Source organism: Tiliqua scincoides, chromosome 3, assembly GCF_035046505.1.
Source record: "Tiliqua scincoides isolate rTilSci1 chromosome 3, rTilSci1.hap2, whole genome shotgun sequence".
NCBI lineage: Eukaryota > Metazoa > Chordata > Lepidosauria > Squamata > Scincidae > Tiliqua > Tiliqua scincoides.
In genome coordinates this window covers 127626929-127640491 of record NC_089823.1, presented here as the reverse complement: position 1 = coordinate 127640491, position 13563 = coordinate 127626929, and the positions used below count along the sequence as shown (strand labels likewise).

The 13563-nt window shown below is 40.1% G+C and overlaps 3 protein-coding genes across 3 annotated transcripts in view; 2 read left to right on the top strand and 1 right to left on the bottom strand.

Annotated features, from left to right (window-relative positions):
• Positions 1–13563, top strand: part of TPT1 (tumor protein, translationally-controlled 1) — a 302395-nt gene that overhangs the window by 68493 nt on the left and 220339 nt on the right. The window lies entirely within an intron of this gene.
• GTF2F2 (general transcription factor IIF subunit 2) overlaps positions 1–13563 on the bottom strand; it is an 89588-nt gene that overhangs the window by 44065 nt on the left and 31960 nt on the right. The gene's annotated exons all lie outside the window — the stretch shown is intronic.
• Positions 2416–3304, top strand: KCTD4 (potassium channel tetramerization domain containing 4). The gene is given in 2 exon segments (XM_066622395.1): positions 2416–2495; positions 2497–3304. Coding segments are annotated over 2 exon segments (888 nt in total).

Genomic DNA, 13563 nt, shown 5'->3' with positions numbered 1-13563 from the left:
ACCTCAAATGAAGTCCCTCAGCTCAACTGAGGTACTGTAGTGGTGAAGTCCATTCTTGCAATGCATCCCTTGCCCTGAAACACACAAACCAGTGTGGAATATTGCATGGGACTTCGGTGACATTGTTATATGGGTGTATTTATGACAATAAAGGTAAAGTTATTTGGTTGTAGAATAATTCTAGCAGTGTATGGTTTTGTTCTGTCAGCCCAAGAGGAGCTAGAAGCAATCATATCTTGTCCAGCAGACATCATTTGAGGATACAATTGTGCTGTGTATATGCTAGCAACTACATAAGTTAAAACAGGGATTCTTCACTGCAACCCTCAAAAAAATATAAAAAATTATGTAACCTCCCCCTCCATATTACAGGTAGTTGTAACCCACCCTTTGAGAAGCCCTGGAGCAGGATAACTGGTCCATCTAGCTCAGTATTGTCTATACTTACTGGCAGCAGCTTTCTGGGGTCTCAGACAAGCGTCTTCCCTAGCCCTGACTGAAGACTTCCAGGATCTAGTTCTTCCAAGCTGCTTGTAACGTCCCTAGGGGTCACAGCCCACAGAGAACCCCTTGATTAAAAGGTATAATTTACACACACTTATATGTATATTTTGATCTGCTAGTTGAGGTTCAGATATTAAGTACGTACACAATTGTCCCTATTTTCGACTCATGCCAAGATAATGGTTTAGTTGATTGATTTGCTGCATTTTATAAAGATCTCAAAAGCCATTCTAGAAGTCGCTGGGGACCAAAGAGCTGCATATAAATATTCTAAATCAATACATGCATATATGTGTTCATTAACAAAACATACAGAGAGGTATATATTCATTAATAATAATAATACAAAGAGGCATGGTTGCAGAAAGTCTTTTGAAAGTATGCAGATCATGCTTGAAGATTCAAAAATTGAGGGAGCTGGGTATGGTAAGCTTTCACTGCCCAGGTGGCAGCGCTCTTCTAGCTTGGCCAGCTTTCTGCCCATCCCTAGAATTCTTAGTTTAACCTCGTACAAATATTCTCTCTCTCACCAATAGGAGGAAACTGTTATGTCTTCTGTGATGTCTTCTGAAACTGTTATGTCCTAGCCAATATATTGCAAGAAGAGTTACAAATCCACCTAGCACATCTTAAAAAGATTCATGTGGCTGTCCTATGACTGCAGAGCAAATACTAGTGGAAAGCAGTGTGTGGCTAGTGCTTGCTCTCATTACACTTGTGATACACAGAGCAAGCATCTTTTGTCATAGACAATGCAACCTAAAAATATTAAAGAAAATGAAAACAAATGCCTTGATTTTTTGCCTAAGGAACCAGTCCTTAAGAATGGCGACATGCCACAAACGTGACTGCTATTTAAAAGGACTGTCGGTATAGCAGGCTGAAAGTGTTAATGCTTTGCCTTGCTGTGGAATGTTTAACTGCAGACACTGCCCTTCTGAATACAACATCCTCTCGAAGGAAGTAGACATTTTCACAGCTTGTCTGGGTTTGGTATCTTACTGCAAATCTTTGAAAAGGGGGAACTAACTCATTTTTAAAGACAATTCAAAAAGACTGAGGCTTAAAATCATATCCACCCCTAGAAAAAACAAGGATGTCTTCTTAACTGCATTTTTTTGTCATTTTTTTCCTTCCATCACCAAGAAAACTAAGCTGTGGTGTTAATACGATATATGAAGATTGGTACATACCTGCCCACTCTCTTTCACATGGAAGCAGCAGTGCCATTTTAACTGAAAACAAACTAATCTATGTGAAATTTCTCCACAGAACTGTAAAATAAACAGTATAATAAGAATAAATTACTCATCTTTTCTATCAAGGGTTTGCCTACAAGAAAGATATTTCCTATTGAAGAAACAAGCTCTCTGTCAGACTACATTTTTCTCATTTTGCGAGAATGAATATTTCAGCATATACAAACCAGTTGGATATAAAACCCTGCTTTAATGCTGCTTTTAAACACGATTTATACCAAACTGCTATGACAACACACACTTGTGAGCAAGGTGCCAAGTCCTCAATATATTAACCATTTTTGAAACTTATCTATTACAGCTGTTTAGAAGGCTTTTGTCTGGTAAGCCTTTAAGAAGTGATTCACTTCTGGTTTAATCTTAGTTAAAGAGCTAGGATTTGTCTTTCATGCATCATTTACCAAGCCTATATTTCATTTTAAATATTAAAATGCAGGCAGCCATTACAATTCTTTCTACATAAGACAGAAGCATCCCTTGACAACGTAAACTTCTGGGACTTCAAAGGAAAGAATTACAACTGCTTTCCACCCATGCCACCCTCTTTCCCTTATACAGTTAAATGCAAATTGTGTCTTACAGTCACACTCCCAATATCACGCTGCATACATAGCTTCTACGCCACCTACTGCAAAACTGTGCTGACAGGCTCATGCAATGCTTGGAGCACTCCCATTCTATCATTGTTCTAGAGCTGAATAAACGTGTTTTTAGAAGAAATTTCCACACAACACAAAGAAGAGCAAGGCCAGAGAGCAGTCTTACGAATGGAGCACGAAACAAACAGGCGTGAAATTGAATACAACAAAAAAAGCGAGGACTCGGAAGGCACTGGGCAAGGCAAGAATTGTAAAATGTCTCCAGTTACTCTCAACGTTGGTGGATATCTGTACATTACTCAAAAGCAAACACTAACCAAGTATCCAGACTCTCTTTTGGAAAGAGTTGTAAATGGAAAAATTCTCTGTCCGTCTGATGCGGATGGCCATTATTTCATAGACAGAGATGGGCTGCTATTTAGGCACATTCTGAACTTCCTGCGGAATGGAGAACTGCTCTTACCAGAGGGATTTAAAGAAAACCAACTTCTGGCACAAGAGGCAGAATTCTTTCAGCTTAAAGTGTTGGCTGATGCAGTGAAATCAAGGTGGGAGAAGGAGCAGCTTGCATCCAGAGAGACTACCTTTCTGGAAATAACAGACAGCCATGACCGTTCCCAGGGCCTTCGGATTTTTTGCAGTGCTCCCGATTTCATAACAAAAATAAAGTCTCGCATTGTCTTGGTATCCAAAAGCAGGCTGGATGGCTTTCCAGAAGAGTTTTCAATCTCTTCCAACATTATTCAGTTTAAATACTTCATAAAGTCAGAGAATGGAACTCGGCTTGTTTTGAAGGAAGATAATACTTTTGTTTGCACCCTGGAAACCCTCAAGTTCGAAGCTATAATGATGGCATTAAAATGTGGATTTAGGTTGCTGACCAGTCTGGATTGCTCGAAAGGGTCAATTGTTCACAGCGATGCACTTCATTTTATCAAGTAATTACTTTTCTCAGCAGACAAAAGGACATAAGCACGCAGCCTGTAAACCTCATTAAACTTCAAAAATATCACCAATGATTTATCCAGTTCTGTACACCACAGAGCACTGCTGCTAATGAATAAATGTGAGCTAATGGTATGTAAATTGTAATGTCCATTTATGAGTTCTGTGTGCCTAAATTTAATAATAAAAAAGATATTTACTAAACATGATAAACACCAGACTGAATACTGAAGCCATTTGTATGTATGTTTTCTCTCTCCTGCATTGAATCTAGCTGAAACGTTAGTGTGTATTTATGTGGCTAACATGCATTACATCTTATTCTGCTCAAGGACGATAGAAGTGTTTTGTTTTTAGCCTACATAGTGTGGTTTCTGCTGAATATAACCTGGATTTGAGATGCAATTTAAGTTAGTTTATACTGGTTAATTGATGAGTAAATTGCACCAAAAGTCTGCAACACAAATCTGAGAGGGTATCAAAATTGATTTTAATAATGTCAAACAGCAAATTTAATGTTTTGAATATCTGAGAATACCTTATTTCCAGTTACAAAACAAGAAGGCTGGAACCCTAAGATCATCTAGTCCAACTCATTGACAAAAAAGGGCGTAGTACATGATATTCTGAAGAGTTATGGATTTCAGTAAGAGCTAGGGAGTGGGGGGAAGAGAACCTCAACAGTGAAATTATACACCATTCTATTTTTTATATTCTAAAATTTTTTTAAAAAAATCACCATATTTCAGGAAATATCTTATCACATTAAGGGAGCAAGCATCACATTAACCACAAAATATGCACTGAGAGATTTGTCCAGAAGTCAGGCATTAACCCACCACACTTTAGCATCATGGCTTACAATCTACAGTGCCAAACTTCTAATTTTATCCATTGATGTCATTTCAAACAAGTTAAATTTCTGTTCCAGAGACAACATGCTTTATGATATATTTAATAATACAGCACGTACATCTTGCCTGGTAACTTATCATACTTTATAACAAGAGAAAAATCTTTGAACAGGAAGAGATTCAAAGGATGCAAGATAAGGAGATACTGACATTTATGCCTAGAGCCATTAGACTTCTGCATGTGGGAAAATCATATGCAGAACCTCATTACATCGCACAGTGTAAGTTAATGAATAAGAATAACTGCTTGGCATTTGTATAGTGATTTCAAGTGCTCAAAGGCTTCATATATGCTGTCTCGTTACAACAACCTTGTAAGGCAGGTCAGTATCAAATTGTAGAGGAGCAGCCGAAACCCAAGAATGTGGGTTTTGCCAATAAGACCTGCTGAGTTTATAACAGGGGTAAGATTCAAACCAGGAACTTCTCAAGTCTCTTAAGGCGCAATCCTAACCAATTTCCCAGTACTGACCTAGCCACAATGCAGCCCTAAGGTAAGGGAACAAAAATGCCCTTACCTTTAGGAAGCCCCCTTGACTGCCTCCCCACTGTAGGATGCAGTGCACGCCACATTGGCACAGCTAAGTCAGTGCTAGAAAGTTGGTTAGGATTGCGCCCTTAGCCACTCTCTTATGTCAGCTTTCAAGTTTTCTTTTCATTTAAAACAAACTGATGTATTATGACCAGATAACGCTCCCAAAGAATAAGTATCTCAAATCAAGAATTAACACTAACACCACTTCTACTATGAGACATATGCTTAGCACCATGTGCTAAAACATCTTGGATGTATGCAGTTAGGCTAGTATGGTGTCCCTGATCTGGTGGGTTGGCATCTGCAAGGAGGATGTAGTACACAAAAAATGACTCTGCCACAACCAGTAGTTGCCCAATGTGCATCACAGAGGTTTGTTTAATTCCCCAAAGTTTCAAAACTTGCTTATGATCCAACGCATGAAGAAGAGATGCGCTACAAATTAGAAGGGACAGAATAGTCCCTGATGCTTGTGTGCAACATGTGGGCATGTGTAACAAATCTCTCTGGATCAAGACTGGCATATTATGTAGATTGCGAGCTACCTTGGATAATGCAGCATGGGGAAAGTTGTCTGGGATTGATGGATGAAGTCTGGTGCAAAAGGATTCCCCCAAAATGCTCTCCCTCTCTCCAGTGCAAATCTCTCAAGTTTTTCTTTATTATCCTTAACCAAGGTTTAGTGCTATATCATTTATCATCATTAAAACAGACAGGGAATGAAGGGGGAAAACTTGTGCTGGAGAAGGGACATTTCCAGCTGGTCCTCAATTTGCAACCATAATTTACATAGAGATAGTGCTACACCTGCGCTGGTTCTGAGCATACGACAGGTCTGATGGCAAAACAGATACAAGTAAGGTTAAGCAATAGAGAAATTCTGGAAAGCTTCTGCTGAAGCGCACCTTCATACCATACTTGCTTCCAATATTAGCTATTCTTTCTAAAATGGAAGAAACCTTTTTTTGTGATGGAGTGAGGGGAGAGAGAAAACCCTGGAGCCAATGCCTTCCTCCTTTCACCTAATCGGAATTTATGTCAAAAAATAGTAGACTCTGATTTGTCCCATAGACAAGGCCATGCAAAAAGAGATAATTCTCTGAAGCCTCTCTCCCAGTTATGGAAATACCCAAAACCTAACCAAGAGCAGATAGCCCCATGTTGGAGGGCAAGGCTCGGTTCAGCCAACGACAGACAGGAAAATAGTAAAATTGTATTTTTTAAAATCTGTGGTTAAATCCACTGTGATAATTTGAGGAGGTTAAATCCCCCTCCCCTGTGTTGGAGAGGCAATACAGACTTTGGCACAAACAAACTAGCAGTACTTGGGTGTAGGACCTAGCAAAAACACAAGCAGGTAGTAATCAGCAAACTCAAAAACAAAAAATAATTCCCTAATACAGAGGTTCCCAAACTCAGGCATCCCAGCCAGGGAACCTCTGTCACTGCCCCCTTAGGGAGTAGGATGACAATGATGGCGGTGATGCAATCGCCATGATCGTGCCTCTGCCGGGGACAAAGGGGACATTTTTTAACTTACCTGGGAGGTGCTACAGCTCTCTGAAGGGTCCAGGGAGCCTGCAACCCCTTCTGCAGGCCTACTTGCACCTCCAAACTGCTGTAAACAGTGAAAAAAGGCTAATTCCAGTTTCACAACTAAAAGACTTCCTTTTACCCCCAACAGTGGCACAATCATGACAATAACATTGCTGCCCCTTCCCCTCCCCTGCAAGCACTTAAAGCACCTAAACTCTCGCAGAGAGTTTGGGAACCGATGCCCTAATGCATCTAATAGTGCAAGCCTACACATGTCTACACAGAAGCAAGTGTCACTGAATTCAAGGATACTTACTCTCAGGTAAGTGTGTATAACACTGCAGCCTAAATCTCTCTGTTGCCTAATTATATTAACTCCATGGTCAGCTTTAAGAATCCATCACAGCTCTCTGACACACAGGAGGTAGGTGAAAGTTTGTCCAACCACAGATGCTTTCTCTAAGGGAGTCAAGTTGGGACACACCCAGGCATGCTTGGGCTTGACCTTAAGAAAACTATAGTTGATCCAATTAGGTAGCATACTGATCACCTAGACAACTCTACCTGCACCCTGGGCAGCTAAGCCCATCTGATCAAGTTGGTCAACTGGTGCATGGTAATCCCAGCAGGCAGACTGGACAAGTCTACTGTCCTGGTTCATCTTAGACAAAGAAAGAGCAATCCACAAAACAACCTATCAGCTTTGCCACACTATCTTTGTCCAGTGATGCTGATTTCAAAGTGTTTAAAGGAAACCTCTTTCTTATAACTAAGGCTTTCTTTAAGGGAACAGGGGAAGGGAAGATCAATCATTATATCCTTACATAACTATATGGTATAACTAATGGAAAAGAAAATGAAGGAAGGGAATTTTACCACTTAAAAAAAACAAAAAAACCTTGGATCTTCAGGATTCATCCATTAAGGTCCCAGGAGCCATATATTGCCTAATCCTTTTGTAATAAAAACAGAATTGGATTCCAAAGGGAACTATGATTCTCACAAGATAGGTGTAGAACTGTCTAAGGAGGCATAAAAACCTGTGTGAACTACTCCCTCTCAACTGAAGCACAGCTTCATGTTTACTTACCACTTAACTTGCTGAACCCTGGTGCATGTCTACACTTATAAAGGTTGAGCAACACATCCAGAAAAAGCACACAATATTGTCCCTCAGGCAATGTATTACTTAGAATGCACTAGAGGGGAAAGAATGCATGCTTAAAAGCTCACTCCAATTAACAGATTAGCCTGCTCCCAAACATGTTTGCTTTCCATGTGCAAGAAACACACATACACGTGGGAGCATACTATATTCTTTTTCTGAATGTGCAGATAGGCTCTAAGAAAGAGGTTGAAATACGAGCTATTATCTCAAGTAAAACAAGGATTCCTTGACTTTTGCTCTGAGGTAGCCCATAAACATGAATGCTGTCATAATTGAAGTTTCAACTTGCTCAGTGCTGACAAGCAAGGAAAAATTCATCATCAGCCAGAACGGTTGGCAACCTTCAGTCTTGAAAGACTATGATATAAGCCTACAGCACCCGGTATTCCCAGGCGGTCTCCCATCCAAATTCTAACCAGGCCTGGACCTGCTTAGCTTCTGAGATAAGCCCAGATCAGCATCTGCAGAGTAACAGTTGCTGCCAGAAGACTGCAGCTAATTTGAAGAAAGCATCTGCATTAGTGGCATTAAAATCTACACATTAATTACAAGCCAAGCAAGTGCCAACAATAGTTTGTTGGTATGCTGAACTCATTCTGTAGTATTCTTATATTGTGTTCCTCAGAAAAGATACCCCTTAGGGCAGTGTTTCTCAAACTGCAAGTCAGGGCCCACTAGGTGGGTCCCCATTAATATCAATATTTTATTTTTTATACATTAGACTTGATGCTACCTTGGTATGTGACTGACTGCATTTGGGAAAATGTTACAGACCTATGAACAGGCTACTATGTATATGCTTTTGATAGTCAGTGGGCCTTATTCCTGGATAAGCGAGGGTAGGAATGCAGCCTAAGATTGTTAAATTGCCTGCTTGATGACATCATTCCCAGTCATGACATCACTTCTCGTGGGTCTTGACAGATCCTCATTCTAAAAAGTGGGTCCTGGTGCTAAAAGTTTGAGAACCACTGCCTTAGGATAACAGATACAAATTCAACAATAGAAAAAGCAAATGGGAATCAGGATTTTTCAAAGTTCTTGTTTTAATTGTTTCTGATCCACTAACATTTTAGTAACATCTTCAAAGTATTCAGCAAATACCAAGGTCCGAGTTGCTACTAAGATTGATAAAAATCAGTGATTTAAAAAAACATTAAAAATGTTATTGTTAAAGTGCTCTTATTTTTGAAAAAAAAAACTCCCGCATGATCAAAGTTGTAGGTCAAAGATTTCATTATGAAATAGAGATTATAAATTCTATGAGACAATGTAGTCATACAACCTTTTCAAAAAAGTGTTATTAATAGGTTCCTATTTAGGCCTTAGTTTTTGTGGGGTTCCACAGGTTTATATAGGAATTATTTAGGTTAATCTTTCTCTACCTACCCAACTGCTCAGTCTAGAAAACACCATCAGAAAATTCTGTAGTTAAACCAGGCTTGTGTCTCCAAAGAAAACATGCTTGTTAACATCAATGGTATGAGAAATAACAGACCTGATCAGCCCCATTTTCCAACACTGTCTGAACTTGGTTGGCAACCTTCAGTCCCGAAAGACTATGGTATAAGCCTACAGCACCCGGTATTCCCAGGCAGTCTCCCATCCAAGTACTAACCAGGCCTGACTCTGCTTAGCTTCCGAGATCAGACAAGATCGGGCATGTGCAGGGTAACAGTGTCTGAACTTATTCATGGAGTTTCCCCCTCCTCCCAAATGATACAATGCTGACAATTCTTGGAAGTCCTATTAAAATATCCAGGATTGCTTTTAACAGTCTCCTTAAGAGATACAGATTCCTCTAGAGTGGCAATCTTTTCTATTCATGGTCCCTCTGCAACTTTGCGTAGACAAAGTCAAACCTTTACCTATCTTCCTGAAGTGCCTACATTCAAGAAGCTTGATGAACAGAGGATTACTGGAAGTAGAGTAATCTTTGTTGGTATATACAAGGATAAGAAGCCCAGAGATAAATGCAAAAAGGGAGGAACAGACAGTAGAAGCAAAAGAGAAAGGATGTGAGTGGAATATCTTAGAACAGTATTTCTCAACATTTGTCCCCTGCTGTACCACTTTGCATGGTCCATTGGAAGTACCACCAGAAGGAACTGGAAGCCAGATACAACACGACATCAGTAAGAGGCTCAGGGCAGACAAAAGGACTTTTTCAAGCAAGTGAAAAGTGCCTGGTGAGACTCTGTCTGAGCCTCCTACTGCTGCATGTCTTATTGATTGCTGGTTTTGCTGCCAAGTGGCAGGGATCTGGAGGTCTTTCGAGTACCACTGGACTCAAGTACTACCAGTGGTACAGGTACAGGTACCACTGGTTGGGAAACACTGTCTTAGAAACCTTTTGAGTGTAGATTCATTGCTTTGAGGTATACCATACCATTCCCCATCACCAGAAGGGAAAACCTACCACAGCAGCATATTGTAAGAGAATATTTTAATGAAGTTCCTGCATCTGTGGCATGCATGCAAAATACCAACAATGCAATAAAGAAATGTCAGTCCTGATTGCCTAAACGAAACATTATGAGACATGTTTTCTCTCAGAAGCAATTTGCTTTGAAGATGATGAAAGGAAAATATGCATCTCAACACACAGGATTCTCAGATTAGTGAATTTTCTTATGTCATACTTTTCTTAAAAACTGCATATCTTCCCTGGCCTTAGCTTTTGAATGGACAGCTGAAGTAAAATAGCTTTGTTACTTTATTGTGATATCAGTTCTGATTTATCAATAGTGATAAAAATGTGGCTGAAATAGGCAGATCTTCCTTTTACAATGTCATCTTTAGTACCAAGTGTCAATCCATGCTGTGAGCAGTATGGTAAAAATTGACTGCAATGATTCATTTCGTTTAGGAAAGTTCTCTCTCAACATGCAGGATTCTAATCCTTCAACATCATGTCATGTTCTTCTACAGCTTCATTCACAGTGTTATCCATTAATAACAGAGACTGTTTCCGTCACACCATGGATGTCACATAAGCATAAAACAATGGTTCCCAAATTTTTCAGTGGTGACTCCCTTGTCCTACTGACCATTGGCTGCGGCTCCCCATTAGGACTACAATCCTATACATTGTACAGGGAGGTGGGCTTTCTGCAGGGATTCCGCGGTTCCCCTGGCTGGTTTCTGTGGTTCACTGGGGAGCCACAGCTCACAGTTTGGGAACCACTAGTGAAGTACATTGACTGTACTTAAAAAACAAAAAACTCTCCATTGTCCTGAAATCACCATGGATAAGATTATTATTATTATTATTATTAACAGTATTTATATACCGCTTTTCAACTAAAAGTTCACAAAGCGGTTTACAGAGAAAAATCAAATAACTAAATAGCTCCCTGTCCCAAAAGGGCTCACAATCTAAAAAGATGCAAAAGAATACCAGCAGACAGCCACTAGAACAGACACTGCTGGGGTGAGGTGGGCCAGTTACTTTTCCCCTGCTAAAAAAAAGGAGCACCCACTTGAAAAAGTGCCTCTTACCCAAATAGCAGGGGTTAAGAACCATTATGATGAGAACCAGCAAATTAGAGCAAGTAGTACTAGATTTTTAAAAATGGCTCAGTTTGTATTTGCAACAAACTCTCCTTGTCTAACATTTGAGAACACATACTTCATTAACACTGATCAGCTATTACGACCAAAGTGCAGTTCACCTAGCAGAGCAGACATCATAGGAACACCACTGAATAAAACTTATGTGAGAGAAACTGAACAGCATGCAAAAAGTCTAGTGGGGAAAATTGTTAGCAGGGAAATGTTTGGAGCAATGTCCACAATGATGCCATTGTATGTGTTTGTGTGACCAGAAAAAGGGACTATCTTCCTTTCAGAAACAATGGATACCTGAGGAAACGCAGACACAGCAGCACACTTCCAAGAAGCAGCGGTAAAAGCTACACCAAACTGTGAGATAAGAGTTAACTGTCTAAAACAGGAGTGGGTAAATCCCGGCTCGTGGGCCATTTGCGGACCTTGGGGATCCCCAATTTGGCTCACAGGGAGCCCCCAGTCTCCAATGAGCCTCTGGCCTGTCAGAGACTGTTGGAGCCTGTGGTGGCCCACGACTGCCAGCCACAACTGCCAGACACAAGCTATGGGTCGAGTTAGAGCAAGACCTTTTATGGTCTCCATGTGTTTTCTGCTTTTCCCTGGACATTATTTTAACCCCCCCCCCGAACAACTTTCGTCTCCATGTGTTTCTGGTTTGGTCTGTATGTTTTCACTGTGCAAGAGGTATGTAGCAAATAGTTCATAGTTTTCATGTTATTCTACATGCTTGTAATAGTTCTCATGTGTATTATAAAAGACGCAGTAAAATTCATTCATTCATATGAGTTTCATCTCTAATGTATTCATTTATGTAAATTTATTCAAATTTGAAATGTGAATTAATTTTTAATTAATAGCACAACCACAACCGTAGTCCTTGATATTCGGCTTTATGAGAAATGTGGGGAACTTGCTGACTATCCTAAACCTGTTTTCATAGCCTTGGACAAAGTGCAGAGAAGTACCACGTTTAGTGCTGATGCTATTGAAAGCTAGAAGGAATTGAATGAGATCTTAAAAAGAAAAATCTACAACAGCAGAGCTAAATTGAAGGTATTAAAATGAATGGAAATATCACAATCCCCAGCTCATTTTCTTGCAAATAGTCTCAATGCTCAATACAAGAATTGGCCCTTAGCTACTGAGAAAGAGGAATTGACTATGACACAGGGATCCATAAATCCTGTGTCCATAATGTCTACCACAATAAATTTCAAAGTGAAAGGAGAACCATTCAAAAAATAAATGTTTGCTGATGAAGTTTAAAGGAAGTTACACCAGTGGACTAGTAGAAGTCTCTGAAATACTTGAAATCAGAGACTGTTGATGTGATAATTCAGCTTTTAACAGCAGCAGATTCTTCTGCCAGTGTGGAATGATAATTTTCTTCCTTTGGAGTAGTTCATTCTAACTCCAGAAAACATTTGGGATCAGAGAAAGCAGAAACCTGTTCATAAATGACCTGGAGACAGGGTTAAGCAGTGAGGTGGGCCAAGTTTGTGGATGACACTCAACTTTTCCAAGTGGTAAAGACCAGAAGGGCTTATGAAGAGCTCCAGAAGGATCTCTCCAGACTGGCAGAATGGGCCACAAAATGGCAGATGCATTTTAATGTAAGTAAGTGTAATGTAATGCACATTGGAGCAAAAACCCAAAACTTCACATATAGGCCAATAGGTTCTGAGTTGTCTATGACAGCTCAGGAGAGAGATACTGGGGTGGTGGTGGACTGTTTGATGAAAGTGCCAACCCAGTGTGCAGCAGTGGTGGTGAAGAAGGCTAATTTGATGCTTGGGATCATTAGAAAAAGTATTGAGAATAAAACAGCCAATATTATAATGCCATTGTACAAATCGATGGTAAGGTCACACCTGGAATATTGCATCCAGTTCTGATTGCCACATCTCAGAAAGGATATAGTGGAAATGGAAAAGGGGCAAAAGATAGCAACCAAAATGATTACTGGCTGGGGCACCTCCCTTACGAGGGAAGGTTACAGCATTTGGGACTCTTCGGTCTAGAAAAAAGGCACATGAGGAGGGACATGATTAAGACATGCCACATCTCAAAAAGGATATAGTGGAAATGGAAAAGGGGCAAAAGATAGCAACCAAAATGATTACTGGCTGGGGCACCTCCCTTATGAGGAAAGGTTACAGCATTTGGGGCTCTTCAGTCTAGAAAAAAGGCACATGAAGAGGGACATGATTAAGACATGCAAAATTATGCAGGGGATGGATAGAGTGGATAGTGGGAAGTTCTTTTCCCCTCCCACTCAATACAGAACCAGGGGACATCCGCTAGAATTATGCATTGGGAGAGTTAGGACAGACAAAAGAAAATATTTCTTTCTTTTAATTAGTCTGTGGAACTCCTTGCCACAGGTTGTGGTAATGGTATCTAGCCTGGATGCCTTTAAAAGGGAATTGGACAAATTTCTGGAGGAAAAGTCCATCACAGGATACAAGCCATGATGTGTATATACAACCTCCTGATTTTGGAAGTAGGCTGTCTCTGAATCCCAGATGCGAGG